The sequence below is a fragment of the Ambystoma mexicanum genome, chromosome 2q (genome assembly GCF_040938575.1).
Source record: "Ambystoma mexicanum isolate Mex_15411 chromosome 2q, UKY_AmexF1_1, whole genome shotgun sequence".
NCBI classification, from domain to species: domain Eukaryota; kingdom Metazoa; phylum Chordata; class Amphibia; order Caudata; family Ambystomatidae; genus Ambystoma; species Ambystoma mexicanum.
In genome coordinates, this window is record NC_090924.1 from 1,090,925,292 (window position 1) to 1,090,951,542 (window position 26,251).

Genomic DNA, 26,251 nt, shown 5'->3' on the forward strand with positions numbered 1-26,251 from the left:
ACGTTAGTTTCTTGTTTATGGGGATAATTGATGATTCCGCCAAATTTAGATAATGTAGTTGTGTCCTCTGCCTGTGTCATTTTTATTAACATGAGACTGTGCCTGAACCTGTAATGCATCAAACGAGAAACAAGACCAAGGTCCACTCTTATTGCTTCAATAGGGATACTATTCCTCAATCCAAATAAAACCACCAGATTCTCCCTTACAGTATTTTAATCCAGGTGATATCTTTTTCTGTAAATGTTTCGACACCATACATTATCGATGGCACAATACATGTACGGTATAGTTTGATTATGCCTTCCGCTGTTAGACCGCCTATTTATTGCATAAAGCGTTTAATAACTGCTAGTTTATTACAGACTTTATTGGTGATACAAGCTCTCAGTGAAAAGCTGTCTCCATTTGAGGTCAAAAGTATGCCCAGATAAACAAATAGCTCAACCTTTTTAATCACTTGCCTATCCCCAGGGCCGGTCTGAGACAAGAAATAGGCCCGGGCACATAAAAAAAAAGTGGCCCGCCTCTCACCTCAAAAAAGGTGGTGCTCAAACCATCATCCGTGATTCACGGCAATTCACGACTTTACACACCACATAGTGGCATTCAGCTGCATTCAGGCTCCCACTTCCACCCCAGGATTTGAACCTGCTACCTGCAGATCACAGTCACACATAGAAGATAGATCACAACAGTGCCAGCGAGCGCGCAACCTACTGGTCTATTTCCTTCCTTCCTTCCTTCCTTCCTTCCTTCCTTCCTTCCTTCCTTCCTTCCTTCCTTCCTTCCTTCCTTCCTTCCTTCCTTCCTTCCTTCCTTCCTTCCTTCCTTCCTTCCTTCCTTCCTTCCTTCCTTCCTTCCTTCCTTCCTTCCTTCCTTCCTTCCTTCCTTCCTTCCTTCCTTCCTTCCTTCCTTCCTTCCTTCCTTCCTTCCTTCCTTCCTTCCTTCCTTCCTTCCTTCCTTCCTTCCCTCCCTCCCTCCCTCCCTCCCTCCCTCCTTCCTTCCTTCCTTCCTTCCTTCCTCCATAGACCCCATTCCACTCTACCCATTTTTACTCTTACCAATGTACAATAAATGTCAAACAAGAAACGTATTACTACTACACGACTACTGTGTATGGCTCTCTATCTTTTAATCATGCACCATAGAACTGTGAATGAAGGCACGCTTACATGAATGACTGTGCAAGTGAATGTATGCAGGCATCCCCATTATTTGAAACTTCCTGGAACCTGCAGTGCGTCATTCCACTCTGCAGGCCCCTGTAATGTCCCATTTTAATTAACATGAAAGGAGACAGCTTTGCATATTTATCAAAGTTGTCCGAGTTTTTCAAATCAGTACATGTATTTATAAAGATTACAAATATATTAATGCCTCATTGTGGTGAAGGTGTGTTAACCTACATATGATGCATCTTTAAAACGTACAAACAAATGGCTTTTAAACTGCAGACTAGGCTGTACATTATTGATAACTAACTAGGCAGGCTAAGGCAATGACAGATTCCTTTGAAGCATAACACGTGACCATGGACAGCGCATGGCATCAATCGATCATATCACGTGATCATATCACGTCACCTGAAGACAGAGGAAGTAGAATTAAAATCTGCACGCATCGCGCACGTACCATTGGGATAGCAGTGCGTGCGTCTATTGGCCCTGTCAATTGGAAATGGATGGCGTGCCACTGCCTTCGAATGGCTGTAGGGAGAACGCAGGGACATACGGCGGAAGTCAATCTCTCGCCGTACTAACACCGTTAAGAAAAAGAGCCTCGGAACAGTCCACAAAAGCTGCTCTTGAAAATTGTTCAGCTGGAAAGGCTGGCAGGGTGATGATGCCTCACATTTTGCAATATGCAGCGAAGGCTGTGACAGGACGGGCCTGATGATTCACAAAGCGTTTTTCAATGGGATTTGAAAACACGCTTTGGGAATCAAAGGCATCCCAATATATGTATATATGGCAAAGTAGCCATCATGTGTTTCAGTTGAGAAAAGTCTGTCTTAATTTCCCCTGAAAGCTGAATAATTAACATACCTCTCAACCTTTTGAGACTGCTTGGAGGGTGAGAGCCTGGGTTGGACACCAGAGGCGGTGCCCAGGGTTATAGGAAGTGACATCACAGGAAGTGACATCACAGGAAGTGACATCACAGGAAGGTGTGCGAAGAAAATACCACTATTAACTTACTACACTGCTACAAAACTAGGCTCTTTTGCATGCAACCATTGTACCAAGTAAATGCAGTTAAAAAAACAATACACATGTTCTTTCTGTACAGTTTATTTTTTCCCCCAGAAGCAAACCTGCCTGCAAAATAAATGTAGAACTTTCACAAGAAACCAACTTTGCTCACATGATGTTTAAACTCGAAATAGTGGAACAGAGGCAGTACACCAATCTGGAGACTAAAGCCTCAATTTGAACAATTATTCATTGGTCAGTTTGCAATTCAAATACCTTAGTTCTTATGCTTCAGGTTGTATGCTCGTGTAGCCTTTTTGGCTAGCTCTTATCAAATCATCATTTGGCTTCAATCTGTGGCAAGGGTGTGAGGCTTCATTGGTCTGTAATTTTACTCGTATAATTGACGATAGTGTTCTGGACAGATCTAAGCTGCTTCTAAATTCTGTTTTGTTCTTTCTTATCAGGGAGAACACCCTTTCTTCCTGAGCATTTGAATGAGGCAAAATTAAAATTAGGAGTGCCAGTTTACAAAGATGAGGGAAGAGTTTTAATTTAGTAGACCTTGCCCAGATTGTGTCCATCCTTTCAGGTGGCTCATCAATGTCTCTTATTGCTCAACATATTTCTATGATGATGTATATAATCTAAAGCTAATTATGAAAGGCATTTTTACAAATAATGTATTAGTGAAGCACATGAAAGGCAAAGGGGAACCTTAATAAATATCTATATCAACTAAACTTGTGAAGATGCGGTCTGTGGCTTAAATTGTCAACATCCCAGTTCCACCATTTAACCAAAGTGTGTGATCCTGGGCAGATCTGCAGCTCTGTGTTTTACTCTGTAAGTGTTTGACTGCAGAGCGTATGTTAAAATATCATGCTGTTATTTAAAAAAGGCCTGACTATAGAGTTGTCCCATATATAACAATCGTGCAATTTAGGTATTTTGAACCACAAAGTTATTTGCCAATTGGCTTACTTATGGGAACGTATTCTAAAGTCTACTTCCATGGTGCCTCCAGGTAGCAAAAACGGATGCAAAGCCATTTTCTGTGAAGTCACTTCTGTTGGTGTAATGCATATACAAATTAAGAGGTTTATATGAATTTTGCCCCATAGAGCATGGACAGAGCTCTAATAGATGAGTTGCCTGCATCTGTAATGATTTGAAGTTTTCTTTTTTTGTTGTGTGTCAAAATGCTATGTTGTTCTGTTTTTATAATTGTGGTGGTAGACAGGCACAGTCCTGCCGCTCCTATGCAGTCTACCCACGACAGAGAAATAATCTATAACACAGGATGAAGGGCAACAGTGACAGCAACTTGTATGAAGACGCTACATAGAGAGGCAGCTGGCCAGCAGCAGGCAAGACTTTCCAGCACTCCACAAGTTAGGGACATTCTATTAAAGTGACATAACTTTGATATTATTCATAGATGAGTATTTCACTTATATCTCTCTCATCCACAAGTAATATGAACCACCCTGCTCAGCATGTGCCCTTGAAGGGTGGACGGGGAATGCTCAGCGCAAATGTTAATTCCGTTTCATGCTCTTTCTCGGCCTCCAAATGGCTGTAAAATGCCTGGGAGGGTGAAAGTAAACACACCCGGCTTGTACACCTTACTTTTGCACTTGGGGGCTTTGGTAAAGGCCCAAATGTTTGCAGAATTAGATTGGTGGTCACCCTGGCCTAGTTCCAAACTGAGCCACGCCCTGGGCCCAACAGGAGATTGGCCAAATCACTGTGCCCAACTCCATTCTGGAAACACCCTGTGCCATTACTTGGTAAAACACCTTCTGCCAGTACCAGACTGAGCAACATTTTGCCCAGTAACAGACTGAACAACTCCCTGTCCCAAACAACAGCAGCCTGTGTCCAGCACCACAAAGGGCATGGAGGTATGCCCAGAAGTCATGCGAGTCTTTCTCTCTCCCCCCCTCTCCCTCTTCATTTCCCTCTCCCTCTCTCCATCTCCCCTTCCATCTCCCTCTCCCTCTCCCCTCTCCCCTCCCTCACCCTCCCGCTCCCTTTCCCCCTTCCTGTTTCTCTCCCCCTCTCCCTCTTCCCCTCTCCCCTTTCTCCTCATCTGTCTCCCCCTCCCTCTCGCTCTCCACTTCCTCTTTCCTCTCCCTCTACCCCCTCCCTCTCCCTCTCTCCATCTCCCCCTCCCTCACCCCTCTCTCCCCTTCCCTCGCCCTCTCCCCTCCCGCTCCCTTTCCCCCTTCCTGTTCCTCTCCCCCTCTTCCCTCTCTCTCTCCCCTTTCTCCACATCCCTCTCCCCCTCCACCTTCTCCTTCCTCTCCCTCTACCCCCTCCCTCTCACCATCTCTCCCTCACCCCTCTCTCCTTCCCTCTCATTGTTCCTAAGTAAACTACACTACGAAAGATATGGTTATGATTTCACTAAGGTGATATACATGTCATACAGAATGGATCACCATACGTATCATTAATATCTGTGTGTATAGATCCATATTGTCAAATTAATGTGACTCCAAGCAGACGTCCAAGGCCACATGATAATATGGTATTATATAGCACTTACCCTTAAGCTCTTTTTTGTAGAACAAATATGCATACAAATATCATTGCAGTGAATTATTTTTGAAACGTGAAAAATCCTACATTTTTTTTTGGTCACAGAATGTTGGCAAGTTATGTAGTGGGGCTGACAGCACTTTTCTTACCTGGAGGCTGGCTTTGTTTTCCTGTAGTAATCCTCCTCGCCTCCACGACGGAATTCAAAGGCGGCAGGCAGCAGTGGCTCAGAGTCCTTGGATCCGAGGCTGCAGCAGCAGGCAGGCAGGCACTCCACTCCGAAACGAGGTCGTCTGTCTCAGGAGAAAAAGCTTGCAGGATGCACGTCGCACGCAAGAAACCAAACAACTTTCGTTTCCCGCGCACTGGCTCATTAAACATGCCAGATGCCTGCGCCCAGAGCCAGCAGCACGCATGCGCAGTGTTACTGAGTCTCGTGAGGTGTGGGAAGGCGGGTGAAACCAAGGAGCTGGCGGGTGGGCGGGTGTGTGGATGCTTTTGGCGGGTGTCACCCGCCAAAAGCGGGTGAGTTGAGAGCTATGAATTAATGCATAAGAAAGGGGCCGGAGGTTTATGGATTCGATCATTCCATGGTTGATTCTATGGCAAGACAGGAGGCTCATATTATGCATTTCAATCTTTACTCTGAACCACAGCAGCAAAGAATAAAAAACTTTATAAACGAATTTTTTTTCAAAAAACACAACGTTATAACAATGCAATGGGAAACATCCCAGTCCAATATGGTGGGCAGGTCATGCCCTGGGGGTAGCCAATAGGGAGCGAGCCAGTCCCAATATAGGTCCATTCCTTTAGTAACTCCCCCTCTTTCTTTGCTGCTGACCCACAAGCTAAGTCACACCTCTGGTTTTCTCTTAGACTGTGTGCTTTGAAGTGTTAATTATATCACTTGGTTTCAGGGAGCAGCGTTTGGGAGAACGCGTTTCTTTTACTTGATACATTGTATATGCTGTGACTTTCCTCAGGCAAGTGGAGCGTTTGTTTATCTCGCCCGCGTTCGCCTGAGGTGATTTATTCGAGCGTGGAGTTCACTCACATTGTTGTTGCTTTGTAGCCTAGGGAGCTCTGTGGCTCACGCAGTAAGCGTGCTGCCTTGTGAAAGGCAGGTTTAGCAGTTCGTGCCTGCTCTCCGCCACAAAAAAATTTATATTTTTATTTTTTTCGTAATATGTTCCATTTTCTTTTATAAATTAGTAATAGTGTTACCGTTGTTGTAGGTTTAAAAATTTTGCTTCTTTGCCCTCACACGCTGCTCGCGTGTTTGTCTGTGGGAATTCAGACACTGCCCATGTTCTGCCTTGGTGGCCCTTACCTGTGGTTTGTGGCACACTATTAACTTGAGTCCTTACAGCCTGCTCGGCTTGTGTGAGTGCAGCTTTGACCCGGCTGTGTTTAAATAACGGTATATATATATCTATATCTCTATTTTACCAAAGAAATTGGTGCTGTCATGGACAAAGGAGTGCTTCCCTCCTCTACGGATGCCAGCACTCAAGTGCGCACTGCCAAAAAAAGTGAGAAGGTACTTGAAAACATTGGGGATCAAGCCTGTCATTCCCAGCCTTTAGTGGCTCAAGCTATTCAGTCCTCTTTGGACTCCGCTTTATCTAATTTGAATAATACTTTGGCGTCAGCCTTTGACAGATTAATTACCCGCATTGCGGATTTTCATCCCTCCCAGGACGCTGTCCCATCTGTGGAGTCCCAGGCACCCAGAAAATGTAAGGTTAAAACTAAACATACCCAGGGACAACTCAGTCCCCTAGTGGCCATATCTCCTATTGCTTCCCCTAAGGGTAATTTAAAGCGCGGGTGGGAAGAATCTCGACCTATCTCTTCCACCCCCTGGCCGCCCCCCGCGCCTTTCGCGCCGGTGGAGCCCCCTATTGATGTCTCATCCTCTGACAGTGCAGATGATTCTGATTCGCCCCCTAAGAGGCAAAAAAGGAAGGTGACCTCGGTAGTCCCTCAAGGGGGTCCCCTGCTGGATGGTAGTGGTGTTCCTTTCTTTGATCCTGCCCTGATACAACACCCCAGGTCTGCTGAGTGGCAACCCTCTGAGGAGGTTTCCTCTTACCTCCAGTTCTGGATCCGGCGCCCTATGGCCAAAGAGGATCGTAATAAGTTACGGGCGGAATGCCCTAGACCGTTGCTCGCCGACAAGGTAGCTCTAGCGCCAGAAATAGACCAGTCTATGGCGGCTTTTCTTTCCCAGAAAGGGAAGGACCCCAAGAAGGGGGTCAATAAAGCGTGGCGTAGTTGTCAAGACAGACTGTTGGACATCCTGGGTCCAGTCACGCAGATTTTTGAAATGGCAGAAGAGGCGGCGTCCTCTAATACCCCGATAGATGTTGACGCATTAAGGGGTTGGATCCAACGTACAGTATGCCTGCTCGGCAATGCTAATGCCTCCATATGTAGGGAGAGGAGGAAATCATTATTAATGAGGTTGGATTCCAAACTGGCAGACATGTCAGAGAGGGAAGGTGGCCCTGCAGCTCAGGGTAATTTGTTTGGGGATTCTTTCCTGAAAGATTTGTCAGCTTATGTTCACACATTTACAGCGCTGGACAAAGCGCAGGTTAATATAAAAAAGGTTTTTGCCCCAAAGGTTTTTAACAAGGCTGGACGAGGTAGGGCCCGCTCCTCCGGCCGTTTTTCCCAGGGCTCCTCCCGCCCCCGACAGTTTGCGCCCCGTGGCGCATACCATACCTCCTCTGCTCGAGGAGCACATAATCAGTTCTATCCGCAACAAAACTCCAGTTGGAGAGGACGTGCCGGCAGGGGAGCCGGAAGATCAAGAGGGCCAGCAGGTAATTTCCGAGGTGCTAAAAGTTTTTTCCCTCAAACGTTTAGGTGGCAGACTAGCCAGGTTCCTTCCACAGTGGGAGGCTCTCACTTCGGATCCTTGGGTGCTACAAACGATTCAGGGTTATCAGATAGAGTTCTATGCCCCTCCTTGCCAGTTGTCCATTCCCCTTCCTTTGGTGTTCGACGAAGTCAAACAATCCCTTATAGATGGGGAGGTACGGGATCTCATCTCCAAAGGGGCGGTAGTCCCGGCCTCTTACAGGACCTCTCAGTTCCAGAGTACCATTTTTCTAGTTCCGAAACCGGACCAGGGGTTTCGTCCAGTAATCAACCTGAAAGCTCTCAACTCTTTTGTGGTTTATCACCACTTCAAGATGGAGGGAATTCATTTACTCAGGGATACTCTTCTCCCTGCAGACTGGATGGTCAAATTGGACCTCAAAGACGCTTACCTAGTGGTTCCCGTCTTTCCCCCACATCAGGAGTATCTTCAGTTTCAGTGGGGGGGTCGAGTGTGGCAGTTTGCATCCCTTCCGTTTGGCCTGTCCTCGGCCCCATGGTGTTTCACCAAGCTCATGCGCCCTGTGATGGCTCTTCTCAGGTCCAGGGGGATTCGGATCATAGTTTATCTAGACGACATGTTGCTCCTGGCCCAGAATTGTCAAACTCTGTGTTCTCATCTGAAATTTACTGTGACCCTCTTACAGGATCTAGGTTTTGTGATAAATGTAAAAAAATCCATATTGAAGCCTACGCAATGTATCCAATTTCTGGGCTTCAATATAGATTCAAAGCTTTGCATCCTTCTTCTCCCAGACAGCAGACTGTCCAAGATAAAGAAGGAAATTCGTCTACTCCTCAGGAGAGGGAGGATCTCCCTCAGGCAGTTGGCCAGAGTTGTAGGGATGTTGTCGGCATCCATTCAGGCTATCTTCCCTGCTCCCCTACATTACAGAGCACTGCAACGCTTAAAGGCCAGGCATTTGCGCAAGTGTCTCTCTTACTCCCAAATGGTGGAATTGCCGCCAGAGGCCAGGTTGGAACTTCTGTGGTGGCTCAGGCACATGGAGGCCTGGAATGGCAAGGCAATATTTGGCCCGTCGCCGGATGTCGTTCTGGAGTCAGATGCGAGCAGATCGGGTTGGGGAGCCAGATTGGGTCAGGTCTCCACAGGAGGGAAATGGTCGGAGTCAGAGAAACTGCTCCATATCAATTGCCTAGAGTTGTTAGCGGGGTCTTTTGCTGTTCGGAGTCTCCTCAAGGATCAGGGGAATTGTTGTGTTCTCCTCCGCATGGACAACATATCTGCGGTGAGGTACATCAATCACCTGGGGGGTACCAGGTCCAAAGTCTTGGCGGATTTGGCGAGAGAGTTTTGGCATTTTTGCCTCGACAGGGATATTCTCTTGAAAGCGGAATACCTCCCAGGAGTCAGCAACGAGGTTGCAGATTGGAACTCCAGGCACCTGCAGGACAGGAGCGATTGGATGCTGAACAGGTCTCTTTTCGCCCGCATAGAGTCCCTCTGGGGTCCTCTGATGATAGACTTGTTTGCCTCCAGACTGAATTGTCAAGTTCCCAGGTTTTACAGTTGGAGACCAGATCCGTTAGCTCTAGCCACCGACGCTTTCCTCCAGGATTGGTCGGGTCAGTTGGGGTATGCCTTTCCTCCCTTTGCTATGATAGCCCGGGTTCTGGTCCAGGTTCGCACTCAGGCGGTGTCTCTGGTTCTAGTTGCCCCCTTTTGGCCCTCTCAAGTTTGGTTCCCGGCCCTTCTAGAATTGGCAATAGATATTCCCCGTCTTCTCCCTCGCGATCCCCAGTTGCTAGTGGATCCGGAGGGTCTCCCTCACGAGTTGGTCTTGCAGGGACACCTTGCCCTTATGGCTTGGAAGATTTCAGCTCTTCCTGGTGCTTCAGAGGACTTTCGCAAGACTCTATGGCGGTCATCAGGGACTCCTGGGCGCCCTCTACTAAGGCAGGGTATTCCACAGCATGGAACAGATGGGTTAGCTGGTGTGTGGCTAGGCACCTCAATCCCGTTTCTGCCCCTCCTGTAGAGGTGGTTAATTTTCTTGTAGAATTGTTTAAGGAAGGGAAAGCCTACAGAACTGTTAATGGTTTTCGTTCGGCTATTTCAGCCGGTCATCTTTTGGTTAAAGGAGAACCAGTGGGTAGACACTTTTTAGTGCGAAGGGCCCTCAAATCTATCCGTATTAAGGTTCCGCCACAACCAAAATATCCGGTTCTGTGGGATGTTAATGTGGTGCTGCAGCTCTTCAGGTCCTGGCCTCTTAATGAGGAACTGTCCCTGCAGCAGTTATTTGCCAAACTTGCTATGTTACTATGTCTGGTGTCTATTAAAAGGGTCTCTGATATCAGAGCTCTTGATGTGGATAATAAGATGTGCACCCCTCAAGGGGTTACTTTCTTTATCTCACGAAGGACTAAATGCATGACTTCTTCGATATCCTATCCAGCTTTTCCTGAAGATTGTAAACTATGTGTGGTCAACTGTTTGAAATGTTTTGAGATTATAACTGAAGGTTTTAGACCTCCCAATACCTCTCAGCTGCTGATTTCCTACAGGAAACCCCATAAGCCGGTCTCCCCTTCTACTTTGGCCAGATGGATCAAATGGGTTATGCGGGAGGCGGGGGTTGACACTTCCTCTTTTGGTCCCCACTCAGTCCGAGGCGCTATGGCCTCTAAAGCAGCCTTTCTGGGGGGTAGTTTGGAACAGATCCTAAAAGCAGCTGACTGGTCAAGGGAATCAACTTTTAAGACATTTTACCATAAGCGTATTGCCCATGTAGCGGTGAATGTAATGCAAGGGCTTTGAACTTGCATAATATGAGCCTCCTGTCTTGCCATAGAATGTCTAATCCCCCACACTAGCGTGAGATGGGGGTTTAGATTCTATAAAAGACAAGGAGGCGAGTATTATCCCACCCACCCACCCTTACTGGTGTCGGTTGTTGTTTCAGAGGGCAGTTGATGACTTCGATGCAGGAGGAAGTGGGAGATTGAGCTCCAGGTTGCAGAAGGTTTCAACCCCGGCGTCTCCATGGGAGTTTGTTCTTCGTTCCACGTGGAGAAGGTGTTCGGTGGTCGTGTGAGACAGATCAGCGTCAGAAAGAGGGGGAGTTACTAAAGGAATGGACCTATATTGGGACTGGCTCGCTCCCTATTGGCTACCCCCAGGGCATGACCTGCCCACCATATTGGACTGGGATGTTTCCCATTGCATTGTTATAACGTTGTGTTTTTTGAAAAAAAATTTGTTTATAAAGTTTTTTATTCTTTGCTGCTGTGGTTCAGAGTAAAGATTGAAATGCATAATACTCGCCTCCTTGTCTTTTATAGAATCTAAACCCCCATCTCACGCTAGTGTGGGGGATTAGACATTATTTGCCATCAGTGCTTAGTAGCTGCTGCCAGTGAGGTGAATGTGAGCCAGCTGCAAACTGGGCCTTTGTGATCACGTGATAAGGCAAGGTGCTATGTGAGCAGATCATATCTGAATGACTTCACTTTGGCGACAGCAAAATGCTCGTCTTTTCCCCCCATGACTGTAAATAAGATTGTAGTTTGACTAAGATCGATGAGAGGGTTATGTTGGGGATAACAAATGTTGGCACATAGATGTCATATGTTGTTTTTCTTTTTGTTTGTGAAATACCAATAAAAAGATTTTTTTCTTTTTTAAAGCAATGTTCTGTGATTCCGATACATATATCTTGCCCAAACTGAGCAATAAAAAATGTGTGGTAAGTTTCCAGGAGGGAACCTGTATTTGTGATATCACACTGGAATAAAACCGGCTGACACATGCTTACAGCTGAGAACTCTGGATGAACTTTGTTCTCTGATGTAATCCCTGTTTTGTTTGTTTGCTAATAAATGACAGTAACTTTGCCCTATGGCTGAGTCCTCCGTTTTTGTGGCTGGGATTTTCTGATGTGTCCAAGTGTACTTTGCTTTTATATGGGGTGACTACTGGAGTAGCTGGGCCACAAAGTACAAGGTTGTCGGAAGTCATGCCGTCATTGGTGGACCCCCCGCCAAACAGACTTTATCAAGGGCTGAACTACCTTTGATGACATACACCGTGCCCTTAAAATAGTGAAAATATTTCAATAATTGGTATTGACTAATTAAAAAATCCTAGTTACTAGAATTTGGGTGAACCGCAAACGTACACACCAAATCACCTCTGGCATGAGACAAGGCTGCCCCCTTGCCCCATTAATTGTTGCACTTATCATGGAACCCTAACATTTTGGTGATTATGATGCAGAGAGAACAGTACAAGATCTTCCTCTATGCCACTTTATGCTGCCTTTCACTGACCTGCATACTTCGATGACAGAGACTGACCGATTTCAATTCATCTTGAGAGTTGGCAGACTTTGCCATCAATTTCTAGAAATCTAAAGCCATGGGCATTTCTTTAGAGGAAACTGATCTGCTTATGCATTGCCGCATAGGCCCGATGACCTGGGGAATGGAAATGATAAAATACCTAGATGTCCGAATCCCTTCAAGCCCGTAAAACATAATTATGTAAGCTATTTAAGAGTGATATGAAAAGATGGGGAAAACAAAGAGATTTTTCTAATGGGACGCATAATGAGTGTTAAAATAAACCTACTGCTGGGGCTCTTTATTTCTACTTGTCCCTCGCAGTTAAGATTCCACTTACAGCTTTCCAGCGGATGCAGGAAATGGTGTCAAAACTAATTTGGATGGGTAAAAAACCTCACATTGCCAAAATATTGATGTTGAGCAATGTCTCCCTGGGAAGACTAGGGGGCCCTGATTTAATCAAATACAACACAGCTCTTCAAATCACCCATATACCCAAGTAGAACAGTCTGGCCCCAAGCCCGAAATGGGTACGTTCAGGAAAGGCCATTACAAATCCCTCCTAAGATTTTTGCCGTATGTAAATGCTACAGCTGGCCCCCACTCTTTTTAAAAGCCATCCTACACTACTGGGGAAAAGCATTACGAATTAAATGAATTACTCCAGGTTTGAGTTCATTGTCCCCCATAATTAACAATCCAAATTTTACCCAGGGCTCCTCGAAAGCGACTTTACTAGTAGAAAACGAGGGGGTTATATACAGTCTGTAATTTCAATACACAGTATAGAGACACATGTGAATATAACCCAGTGAGCTGTACGGTCAGAGTATGGAGGGCTATATTTAAAAGACTGGGAGTGGAAAACCCTTACAACCCCTCTGGAACTACCCGGGCATACTGCCAACACATGATAGCAGCTACAGGAAGCTTGAGACCCCAATGAGGAAATTAAACTGGGTGACATGTTCATCAATGGGAAATTTGCGACCATGCAAGACGTGATGGGGGCATTGAGTGGGGGACCACTTAAGACACTCAAATACTATTGCATGAGATCTGCTTTTCAGAAACACTGGCCACTCTTCCCAGATGAGCCCCCTACACATCCATGTACACAGCTGGTAACGGCCAGAGACAAAAGTGTATTTATGGATGCACTATCCAGGTTTCTTAGTCAAGGAATAGTCAAATAATATTTATAAAGTTCAAGGTGCAGGGGAGGAAAAGTAGACCTGGCACAGGTCCACTGCTACAAATATGTAAAGAAAAAAGAGGATCCAACAATTTGGAACCCTCCCGTCCCCTGCACACTGTTACTAGTCCATCAAAAACACGGTTCAATAATTGTGTATCTATTAAGATAGTGTATTTCAATCACAATTCATGCTAAAGAAAACCTTTTAGACAGTATTGTTAAAAAGACATTTATTTAATCGGAATAACAGATCATTCTTTCTTTCTTTCTTGAGTGCAGAGATCAAACGAAAAAGGACAATGGATTGTGTGAATCAACTTAAGTCTGAAGTTTAAAATTTGAAAGGCTGACGCGTTTAGAGATTACAATCTCTTCTTCTAGAGCCAAAATATGAACTTGTTGTGAAAGTAGCTGGTGCTCATAGATATATATGTTGGTGTGATGCAGTTAGACTGGCTGGACAAGAGGGAATATCCCTTCCAACCATGGACTCCTCAAGAAACCAATGATATCTTGATCACATGGAGTGAGTCTCTTCTAAATATCCCCATGTGTTGAATAGAGTAGTCTGACCAAGGCTTTTTCTTCCCATTAAGTTCATGAGTAAGTCCCTATTCTCGGGTGGTTCCAGTTAAATCAGTATCAAACAATATGTGCTCTGTCAGAGAGTGTAGGATGACACTAGACTCTCTCTGTATGTTGCAGCGGTAATCGCCTTCTGAAAAGTTACGCCGTATATTCCGTGGTCATTGTGTGCATCCTTCAGTCGAATTAAACGTGCTTAGGCTCTGTGGGCAATATGTATCCAATATCGCGTGTCGAGCGTGTTCGGAGCGCTCTCTCTGGTGGGATACCTCGGGTAGTCAGGGCAACAGATGAGGACGCCAAGGGGTCTGCGTATATTCACGAGGTCCATCAAATGCAGAGCAGAAACTCAACATCGATAACGGACTACGGGAGATACCGATGTAAAGGGGTTCGAAGAGGGACTAGTAATGTGGTATTGAAAAAGTGCGCCATTTTAGAGTAATAATTCTGCAATAGTACGAGTATAGTTGGAATCAATGAAAGCACACGTGGTAGTAATGGTGATACATGGCCATATAACTTAGTGTTGAAAGAGCTGCCAATACTAATTTCATCATGGTAGCTGTTATACAGTTGTCTCAAGCTATAGTGAGACATCATTGTATTGATTTGTGGAGAAATGTGGCTCCAGGTTAGGTTGCCATTTCACTCTTATAGTGTACTCCGTGTTAGTCTGGGTGCTGACTACATAATGGTCTTTACAATTGTACATATCGGTGACATCCAGAATGAACTTAATAATATGCTGTTGTAATCCAGTGTGAGCATTAACGGTGAGCCGGTATGACAAGGTCCGGACTTGGGCTAATTTAACAGGTGTTCCACCGTTGTTTCTTGCTAAAAAGACTTTGTGCATAATTAACGCCACTCATTCCACTTAACAGAAAGCATGTGTGTGACTTCTGTTCTACATTGTTAATAAACAGATGCAGGTGGGCCGGTGAAACAGGTCCCGGACTACAGTAGCTTTAATTTAACAGGAGTTCCAGTGCTCGTTAGTACATTAAATGGATGTTACTTAGGTCACTCCAAGACTATTAATATTAGGGCCTTCAATAGTTCCGTTAGTTGGTAATTGCTGTTACTCTTTGTGATAACTCCTCCACATAGTGGTATAACCTATAGATTACATTATTTGTATAGATCAAGAAATTAAGGAGGACCAGGGTTTCAACTCCATAGAGGTGGCACTTAATGTTTTCAGATGAAGCATCTGAGTGAGAACTCCTCATTCAGACCCTTAGGGTTCAAGGTATCTAAAAGATGGATCCAAAATGTTTATCTACGGGAGAGGATGGATTGATAGTCACCCCCTCTGTGTGGTTTCTTTACCACTTCCAAGACAAGGAATTTCACTTGAGCCACTGTGTGGTGATTTTCCGTGAAGTGTCCCACTAAAGGCGATTTAGTATTTTTGCACCTGATATTAGATTTGTGCTTGGTAATTCTGTCCTTCAATGGTCTCGTAGTTTGACCCACATATAATTTACCACAGGGGCATTTAATTGCATAAATGACCCCTACTGAGATGCATGTAGCATAGTCTTTGAGTTTATATTTCTTGCCCGTCTGGGTATGTGTAATCACCTCTCCTTTGATCACATTGTTGCAGTGTGAGCAACTCAAACAGGGATAGGTTCCTTTCTTTTGGGTGCTGAGTAACAGTTGTTTATCTTTAGGTGGCTTTTCCACTCTTACCAGTTTGTCCCTTAGATTACGACCTCTTTTAAAGGCCATCATAGGTGACTTTGGAAAAAGTGTCTGAAGTAAAGGGTCACTCTGTAGGATACCCCAATGTTTTTTGCTTATTCTCCCTATCTGGAAGCTTTGGCGCGAATATGTAGAGATGTAAACTAAAGGTGTCACCTTGTCTTTATCTTTAGAGGTCAGAAGGTTATCTCTACTTACATTAGATGCTCTTTCTTTGGCTTCTTCCAGGACAGTGCTAGGGAAACCCCTTTTTTCAAATTTGTGCAAATGTTTTCTGCATTCCATATCTAATCCTGCCGGATCAGAGACAATCGAAGGATTTGACTGTAAGGTAAACTCCCGAGCATTGATTTGGGGTGGAAGCTTGTAAAATGTAATAGATTATTTACATCGGTGGGTTTATGGTAGACATTGGTGGTGATCTGATTGTCCACGATTTCCAGACAGACATCCAGAAAGTGCAGGGAAGGTTTACCTGTTTCCATCGTAAATTTAATTCTCTGATGAACTGAGTTCAAATAGTTGTAGAACTTTGTCAATTCTTCAACTGTACCGCACCAGATACCAAAAATGCCATCAATGTATCGTTTCCATATAATGATCTTACTGGACCATTCTATGTTCTCTAGTACGTGCATGTGTTCGAATCTGTACATAAAGGTATTTGCATACACTGGGGCCATTGCAGACCCCATTGATGTAGCAGTGGCTTGAAGATAGAATTTGCCCTGGAATCTGAAGTAGTTGTTATTGAGAATTAGACTCAGGATTTGCATGATAAATTGTGGGTCGCCTCTGGTTGCTTGAGAGCCAGAGACAGCCTGGGGATTTCCAGACTGTACGTCGCGGTCCAAACACACTCCCCCACGACGAACCCGGTTAAAGACAAATGGGAGAGAGATCTACAGGCCCCCATAGATGATAGAACCTGGGACAGATATTGTTCACTTACCAAAAAGGTATCCTTGAATGCTGGCCTGCGCCTAATCCAGTTTAAAATTCTAAACAGGCTACACTACACTCCAGCCAAAATAGCCAAGTTTGCGCTGAATGGGTCGGGGGATTGTCCAAAATGCACAGCACCTCAGGCGGGTGCATTCCACATGTATTGGGAATGCCCGATAGTGGCGGGCTTCTGGAAGGAGGTGGCGGATATGCTGGAGGAAATCACACAGATTCCCCCTACACTGGCCCCACAGAAATACCTGTTTGGAGACATAGGCAAGTGCTCCGAAAAAGTCAGGAGACTATTCAAGGTTTCATGTGCAGTGGCCAAAAAATGCATTTTACAACATTGGAAAAATTGTCATGATCTCTGCTTCCAAAAGGTCAGGGTTTTCCCAACTCCCTTGGAAGCAGATCCATAACCCAGGTTCCGAGTGCCAACCAGTCCCAATTGGGACCTTTTGGACCCAGTCCTGGCGCCAATGGCACCAGGCTCATAAATATGCCCAGTCCCAGCGCTGGAAGCGCCGGGCTCATAATGCTTGGGTGGACTTACCTTCAGCAGACCATGCTGCTTACTTGCCTGCCAGTTGAGCCTCTGATCCTCTTCTGTTTGGAACTACTTTTCCTGTTGGGTGGGGCTGGAGCCACTCCCTAGATTCAGAACACTGGAACTCTTCTGGAAGGCAGGAACTCTTTTCTTACCAGGAACTCTTTTCTTACTTAGGCGTGGCTGTGGAAGGAGACACCTAAGCACTACAGGAGGCTATTTAAACCACACCCGGTGGATGAATCTTGCTTTGCGTTATTCTGCAACCTCTGCAGCAGAACGCTCATCGTGTCTTCTGCATCCGGTCCTGGGCCTAAGGAAAAAGGCTTACCATCCTGAATCCAGTCTTCAGCAACACCTATAAAGACAAGAAAGAACAGGTTAGCATTCCGGCATCTGAAAGGCAAAGGCTTACCTACTCTTCGTGCGCTCCGGAGGTCTTCACACTGCATTCCGGCATCTGAAAGACAAAACAAGGTGCGTTTAAAGACATTGGGGAACTTTAATACTCACGTGCCATTACTCCTTTCCACATCTAATCCAGTGGGTATTCCGGCACCCTGCAGCCGCTCCGAACTCGTACCTGCAAAATAAAAAGACAGTTAGAGCGCATAGTGAAGCAGGCAACAAGCGCTTACTTACGTGCTTCCAGGCGCTTCTATTCATCACACGGGCTCCATCTTCAACTCACTTCAGCCCGTCATCCGCCATCGCCGGAACCCTGCAAAACAAGAGACATCATTACTAAAGACTTTAAAGACATTTGAATGACTCGAAACTTACCGTTCGTGCAGTAAACGACGGACAGCAGTCCTCTGAAGTCAAGAGGCCTGCGCTACCTATCCAGTGAAGAAACTGGTTACAGCACCCTGCCCCGAGGCAGATGGAGAGCTCGGCATTCACTTACCTAAGACATCTTACTCTACACGTCAGGCATAAAGTGCACAGAGGTCCAGCCCAAAGAGCCAACCGGGTGCTACACATCACCTTTGAAGATACGGTAGTCGCCCAGTCAAGACCGGCGCCTCTGCGAGAATCAGGTGAGCGTTACAGAACGCAAAGCCTACCGCAAAACTCTTGCCCAGGCGCTATGGAAACCTCGGATACTGACCCCCTAGCCCGGTTACTTGGGGAACTAAGGGCAGAAGTGCATGCAGCTCGTCAGGAAACGAATGCTCTAAGAAGGGAACTAATTATTTCCAAGGAGAGAACAGACAATCTTGCTAGACAAGTGCTACAGTCACAAGCCGGACAGACCCCGTTACCCGCATCAGGGGCAAATCTTCCTTCAACATCCTCTATGAATCCAGTGCAGATCAACCTACCTGGGAATGTACCTCTGGCTCCGCCCGAACGATTTTCTGGTGACCCAAAGAGGTTTGCAGTATTTATCAATCAGTGCCGGTTGCACTTCTTATGCCGGCCAGCAGCCTTTCCAACTGATCAAGCAAAAGTAGCTTTTGTACTTTCGTACCTTAGTGGCAATGCAGCAGACTGGTCGATCCCTCTAGTTAATCAAGATGATCCGGTTCTCCATGATTTTCAAGCCTTTCAGCTTAGTATGGAAAAACTGTTCGCAAGACATTCACAGGGGCAGGCCTTGGACAATGAGCTTCTTTCCTTGCGACAGGGTAATCAAGACCTTTTGGCTTATATTGCATCTTTCAATAGACTAATAGTGGAAACTCAATGGCCTGAGGACAAAAGGATTACGCTGTTTTATAGAGGTCTACGTGGAGAGCTCAAAGACGTTTTAGCCCAAGTAGTGAATCCCCCACAAGACTGTTCGGATTATATAGACTTGGTCGTTCAAATAGATCACAGGCTGCAGAACAGGAAGGCCGATCGTTCCAAGTTTGATGCTCGAGTATTTTCCAAACCGCCAACTCCTTCCAAAGGAGTAGACTCCGGGGAACCCATGCAAATAGGGGGTCTGAAAGGTCCTCTAACACAAAGGGAGCGGGAAAGGAGGAAACAGTTGCAATTATGCCTATATTGCGGAAACTCAGGGCACTTTCTTCGAGACTGTCCGGTGAAACCTGCCAAGAAGGCAGTAGGAGCTGCAGTTACCAAAGTTACAAACTCTGAGCAGGGAAACGACCTCGCCCGACAAGAATAGAGGTCCTCTTGCCGAGCGTGAAAACCAGTTCCGTGACCTCGCATTTCGTGATACCTATGGTCCTCATTAGCCCTGATAATCCGGATCGATTACATGCAATTGAAGCTTACGTCGACAGCGGTGCCATCGGCAATTATGTGGATCATGAAATGGTTTTGAGGATGAATCTAACTCTTTGTCCCAAGGCTGTAAAGGACGTCATTACTACGGTGGATGGTACGGAGATAGCCTCCGGGCCAGTAACGCATACCACTCAAGAGGTGACTCTAGTAAGTCAAGATGGACACCATGAGAAGATCGTGTTCGATGTGATCAAGGCCCCTCAGTTTCAGATTATTCTAGGAATACCTTGGTTAGAGAAACACAATCCTCTGATCGATTGGCGAGCAAGAACGGTCCAGTTTCCAGAATGTGTCTCTACTTGTCACCCTCCACCTGGTGTTGCACTGGCCGCAATTTCTTCAGAGACTCCCCAGTTACCTCCCGAATACCTAGAATACCAAGATGTTTTCCGGAAGGATCAGGCTAACTCTCTACCTCCTCATAGGTCTTATGACTGCCAGATAGACCTGATACCTGGATCTACTCCTCCTTGTAGTAGAATTTATGCCCTCACCGAGCCTGAGAACCTTCACCTTCGACAATACCTGGATCAATACCTGGCAAATGGGTTTATTCGTCCTTCCAAGTCCCCTGCTTCTTCAGCTTTGTTCTTCGTTCCAAAAAAGGAAGGAGACCTTAGAACTTGTATCGATTATCGCTCCCTGAACCAGATCACCGTTAAGAATAGATATCCGTTACCTTTGATCCCTGAACTCCTGGACCAAGTCAGAAAAGCATGCATATATACAAAGCTGGATCTTAGAGGAGCTTACCACTTGGTACGAGTAAAAGAGGGCGATGAATGGAAGACGGCCTTCCGCACCAAGTATGGGCTATTTGAATATCAGGTCATGCCCTTCGGACTTTGCAATGCCCCGGCCGCCTTTCAATATTTTATGAACGATGTCCTCAGAGAGCTCATAGATGTATGTGTTGTTGTTTACATTGACGACATCCTCGTTTATTCTTCATCGGAATCTGAACATCGGAAACACGTGAAAATGGTCCTCGAAAGATTGCGTCAACACAAACTTTTCGCTAAGTTGGAAAAATGTGTTTTCAACGTGACTGAAGTTGAATTCTTGGGATTCATATTATCACCTGGCGGAGTGCGTATGGATTCAAAGAAGGTCGATGCAGTTCTCAAATGGCCATCACCATCCTCTGTAAAAGGTGTGCAAAGCATGTTAGGCTTCGCTAACTTTTACCGCAGGTTTATCCCCGAATTCTCTCGAATAGTCCAGCCCATCACTGCCTTGTTAAAGAAAAACAAACGTTTTGAATGGTCTACCGAGGCGGAACAAGCTTTCCAGGATTTGAAGACTAAATTTATCTCTGCACCAATCTTAAAACACCCTCGCCCCGAACTCCCCTACATCGTGGAAACTGATGCTTCAAGCCTTGCCATGGGGGCAGTTCTATCACAAAAGGACCCGGTAACCAATCAGTTGCATCCCGTGGCATTTTGGTCCCGCAAATTCTCGCCTCCTGAAATCAATTACACGATTACTGACAAGGAACTTCTGGCTATCAAGTCTGCCTTTAAGGCTTGGCGGCATTATCTGCTGGGGGCCCGACACACCGTTACTGTGATTACGGATCACCGAAACCTGCAATATTTGAAGACCGCAAAAGCCCAATCCTCTAGACAACTCCGTTGGGCATTATTCTTTGCCGAGTTTGACTTCATAATTACCTATCGACCTGGTACAAAGAACGGTAAAGCCGATGCCCTTTCTCGGATGGGAGTGGAAGAACACTTGGTCAACCCTAAACCTGTACCAATCATTCCCGAACAAAGAATTCTGGGTGTAATCGCCACAGAATCCATAGAGGAAGTTAAGGATAAAGCCAGGCAACTTGTAACTCCAGCAGACATACAGAATTGGCATCTGCAGGGAAAGGACTTTGCAGTAAAGGACAACTTATTGTATTTCCAAGAACGATTATACCTACCCAGCACAGATTTACAGAAAAAAGTAATCTCTTGTTATCACGACTCTTTAATGGAAGGTCATCCCGGTATAGCCAAGACCTCAGAAAAGATCAAGCGCTACTTCTGGTGGCCGTCTTGGAAAAAAGATATCAGAGACTTTATAATGTCCTGTGGAGTATGCGCCCAAAACAAGAGTCAAAAGGAAAGACCAGCAGGCCTCTTACGCCCTATTGACATCCCACCTCGCCCTTGGCATACGCTTTCTATGGACTTCATCACCGATCTACCTCCATGCTCCGGATACAATACGATTCTAGTAATCGTGGACTTATTCTCCAAGATGGCGCATTTCATTCCGCTCAAAAGCTTGCCAACAGCAGCAACTCTGGCCCGAGAATTTCTCGAAAACATCGTCCGACTGCACGGTTTTCCTTCGGTTCTAATTTCGGATCGAGGTAGTCAATTTATTTCTCATTTTTGGCGAAGTTGCTGTCGGTCGGCTCAAATTGATGTGAGACTATCGACCAGTCACCACCCTCAGACCGACGGACAAACCGAGAGGACCAATCAAACTCTGGAACAGTATTTACGCTGCATGCTGCAACAAACTGAAAAAACTTGGAAAGATATCCTTTGGATAGCCGAGTATGCCTACAATAACTCTGTCCATTCGGGAACTGGGAAAACCCCGTTTTTTCTTTTGTACGGCAGTCACCCTCGAACCTCAGAGTTGGATCCCCTCCAAGATCTTGAAACACCAGCAGTAGACTACCTGCATTCTACAATCACACAAGCCTTTAAGGAAGCTGTTTCTCACCTTCAAAGGGCTAAAGAACAATACAAGAAAGGAGCAGATCAACATCGGAAGGAAGCCCCTCACTATCAAGTAGGGGATCAAGTCTGGTTATCCACCAAAAAGGGCCACGCACATTCAACCCAAGATACCTTGGTCCCTATTCCATCACTACCATAGTAAACCCAGTAGCGGTCAAGTTGGACTTGCCCCCGCACATGAAGATACATCCGGTCTTCCACGTCTCTCTATTAAAACCCGTGCAACCTCAAACCCGACTAACCAAATCTCCAAAACCTATCCTAGTGGATGGAGAACTCGAGTTTGAAGTCAAAAGCATTCTGGACTCCAAGATCTCCAAATCTAAACTATTCTACCTAATTGACTGGAAAGGCTACGGCCCCCAAGAGAGATCCTGGGAACCTGCTGAATATGTCCACGCTCCTCGCCTAATCAAAAGATTTCACCGAACATTTCCTGACAAGCCAAAACCCCCGGAGAAGCCCGGTTTGGGAGGGGCCTTGAGGGGGGGTACTGTCATGATCTCTGCTTCCAAAAGGTCAGGGTTTTCCCAACTCCCTTGGAAGCAGATCCATAACCCAGGTTCCGAGTGCCAACCAGTCCCAATTGGGACCTTTTGGACCCAGTCCTGGCGCCAATGGCACCAGGCTCATAAATATGCCCAGTCCCAGCGCTGGAAGCGCCGGGCTCATAATGCTTGGGTGGACTTACCTTCAGCAGACCATGCTGCTTACTTGCCTGCCAGTTGAGCCTCTGATCCTCTTCTGTTTGGAACTACTTTTCCTGTTGGGTGGGGCTGGAGCCACTCCCTAGATTCAGAACACTGGAACTCTTCTGGAAGGCAGGAACTCTTTTCTTACCAGGAACTCTTTTCTTACTTAGGCGTGGCTGTGGAAGGAGACACCTAAGCACTACAGGAGGCTATTTAAACCACACCCGGTGGATGAATCTTGCTTTGCGTTATTCTGCAACCTCTGCAGCAGAACGCTCATCGTGTCTTCTGCATCCGGTCCTGGGCCTAAGGAAAAAGGCTTACCATCCTGAATCCAGTCTTCAGCAACACCTATAAAGACAAGAAAGAACAGGTTAGCATTCCGGCATCTGAAAGGCAAAGGCTTACCTACTCTTCGTGCGCTCCGGAGGTCTTCACACTGCATTCCGGCATCTGAAAGACAAAACAAGGTGCGTTTAAAGACATTGGGGAACTTTAATACTCACGTGCCATTACTCCTTTCCACATCTAATCCAGTGGGTATTCCGGCACCCTGCAGCCGCTCCGAACTCGTACCTGCAAAATAAAAAGACAGTTAGAGCGCATAGTGAAGCAGGCAACAAGCGCTTACTTACGTGCTTCCAGGCGCTTCTATTCATCACACGGGCTCCATCTTCAACTCACTTCAGCCCGTCATCCGCCATCGCCGGAACCCTGCAAAACAAGAGACATCATTACTAAAGACTTTAAAGACATTTGAATGACTCGAAACTTACCGTTCGTGCAGTAAACGACGGACAGCAGTCCTCTGAAGTCAAGAGGCCTGCGCTACCTATCCAGTGAAGAAACTGGTTACAGCACCCTGCCCCGAGGCAGATGGAGAGCTCGGCATTCACTTACCTAAGACATCTTACTCTACACGTCAGGCATAAAGTGCACAGAGGTCCAGCCCAAAGAGCCAACCGGGTGCTACACATCACCTTTGAAGATACGGTAGTCGCCCAGTCAAGACCGGCGCCTCTGCGAGAATCAGGTGAGCGTTACAAAAATACTGGACCAGTCAGCATGAAACATTTACTTCGGAAACTGACATATGTAAACGAAACTGAGTAGCAGTTTGTCCTTACCCGCCCAGCTGCAAGTAGGCCTAAAGACATATGGGGCCCCTTCAGAATGTACTTATGTGACATGATTTCTGATGATGAAGAAACTATATAATCTTTCGCATTTAAATGAGATGTATATCATATAATTTTTGTTACACTATGTGAACGATGTGATGGTGCTGTGTATCTTTGTGACCATTAATAAAAAGAGTAAAAAAAAAAAAGGAAACGAGGGGGTTGAGTACACATTTCACAATTCTATAATATCTCAACGCCCCTGACCTTTGTCGACTGTAAAGAAAAATGTTCACTCTCTGAGAATGAGAGATTCAGGTATTTTTCAACGTGGGACTTTTCATCGCCACGTTTTCATCGACCAAAACTCTTATTTTTTTATTATTATTATTTTATTTTAAACGAGTTTTGGTCGATGAAAATGTTGGCGATGAAATGTCCCACGTTGAAAAATACTTCGACGAAATGCGTGTATACTTTCACAAATTAGACACGGGACCGTCCAAAAGTTAAACTAGCAGCCTTGCATGCTTACAGTGCCCTCAAACTTACTATAGAAGTGGGGACATCCCAAGGATGCATTTGCAAGCTTTATAACATTTTGAGACGAAATATGCTGTAGATCAGACCAAAATATATGTCTAGTTGGGTAGCAGATTTGGTCCACCCTATTGAAGATCACAATTGGCTAGAAATATGGGTGCAAAACTATTCCTCCTCTAAATGTGTTACAAATAGGGAATGTATGTTCAAATTGACATAAAGCTGGTACTCCGACACACTACCTTACACATGTTCAAACAAAGCCTTGACCCGAACTGTTGGCGTAAATGTGTCTACGTGGTTCCTACTTCCACATGTGGTGGGACTGCCCGATCGCCCAGACCTTTTGGGAACAATCTTTAGCATTCATCAAAGATATAACTGGGGTCCAGTTGCTGATGGACCCGATGACCGTCCTGCTGTTTTCAACCACCCTTAAGAATGTACACCCAGAATCATGTCCTTCAGCGAAACTCATTACCCACCTGTTAGTAGCTGCGAGAATAAGGGTTGCAGGCTGTTGGAAATCTCTAGATGGCACTCTCCCTGCCATGTGGCAGACCAATGTGTGGGATGTTCTAGTTGTGGAAAAAGTAACAGCGGCCATGAATAACTGACTTCATATCTTGTTTTCATTTTTCTCCGTTTTTCTATTGATTTGGCTGAATAATCAACCTTTCAATTCAATTTTATTTTTACAAAATGTACTTCTGAATTTACACCATTCTTACACATTTCTAATAAAATATTTTGATACATAAAAAGATGTTTTGCAAGCAATAATAATACACATTTAACTTTTACTAACATACAAAAATGTTCAAAAGGTGAAACTTTACTTTCTTTGTTAAAATTACTATTTGATTTAACCACATCTGTTGGTCATTACATTACATTAATCCTAGTTGTTTAAGTGACAGGAACCTTAACAACTTATACCTAGTTTGAGATTTTTATGCTCGGATGACATTTGCCTCTGAAAAATCCACTGATCAGGTGATCTTACATCTGACATCATGGGAAATAAAGACAAAAATCTTAGAACAAAGCGAAAAACTACTATCATTAGGTTATGATCTTCAAGACTATCAAAGGTCACGCGATCAATTCGCGTACCGATCTCGCCTTATAATAGAGGATTGAGAGGAAAAAAACACCAGGATAAAGAGCAACGAAGAGCGAAATCTTCAAATAAAATCAGTCCAAATTCAAATAAGAAACACCATAGTAAGAAAACAGAAAGGGGTAATAAAATGGATAACTACCCCCTACCTAGACAAGAAAATGAGGGACAAACCAAATGAAATAGAATGCAATCACTGGAAAGTATGGAAAGAAATTCGGCCGTGAGCCGTCAACCAACTAGAAATTCGGAGAAACCGTTAACAACAAGCATACATGAGCTGCATAAAGTGCGCTTCACAGTGAGAAATACCTAACCCGCAGAAAAGAGAACATCAGTAGCGGAGAAGGACTCCTGGAGGTGGCTTGCCAAAGCATTAGCAGCCAGAAAGAAGATATAGAATAAATGTAAGGAAGTGAGCCCGGTGATCTGGTTCGCTTACAGGAAAACACAAGGATTTAAGCCCCTATTTACAGATGAAATGAAAGCTCTATCACAATATGATGTAATTTGCATGCAGGAAACTTGGCTCAGGAGCATCCCATCATGTGATGGCTACGAAACCTTTTTAAATCAAGGGCCTTACAGGAAGACCTTATTCGGGGTTATTAACCTTGGTGAAGGTTAATTCAGAATATGAGGTAGTTGCGCATACTACTCCAAATCCATACATGCAAGTTCTTTCTTTGCTAAAGAAAAGTAAAAAAAAACAGGAAACTATGACGTTAATAAATGCATACTGGCGGGTGAACTCAGTGAAAGAAATCAACTTTGTTCAAGCAATGTGCAAAGAAGTAGATCAAGCACTGACAAGTTGGAAAGAAGCCTTAATAATAATCTGTGGCGAT

The 26,251-nt window shown here is 45.2% G+C and overlaps 2 protein-coding genes across 3 annotated transcripts in view; one reads left to right on the forward strand and one right to left on the reverse strand.

The window, feature by feature from the left end:
* LOC138569960 (protein lifeguard 1-like) overlaps positions 1-26,251 on the reverse strand; it is a 969,207-nt gene that overhangs the window by 864,427 nt on the left and 78,529 nt on the right. The gene's annotated exons all lie outside the window — the stretch shown is intronic.
* Positions 5,456-11,492, forward strand: LOC138569959 (uncharacterized). The gene is made up of 2 exons (XM_069648438.1): positions 5,456-7,576; positions 10,562-11,492. The coding sequence occupies exons 1-2, from the start codon at positions 6,214-6,216 to the stop codon at positions 10,570-10,572; spliced, it is 1,374 nt and encodes a 457-aa protein (XP_069504539.1). The 5' UTR covers positions 5,456-6,213; the 3' UTR covers positions 10,573-11,492.

What these genes read in the sequence shown, in the direction of transcription:
- LOC138569959 (XM_069648438.1), top strand. Translation starts at nt 6,214, where the DNA reads ATGGACAAAGGAGTGCTTCCCTCCTCTACGGATGCCAGCACTCAAGTG.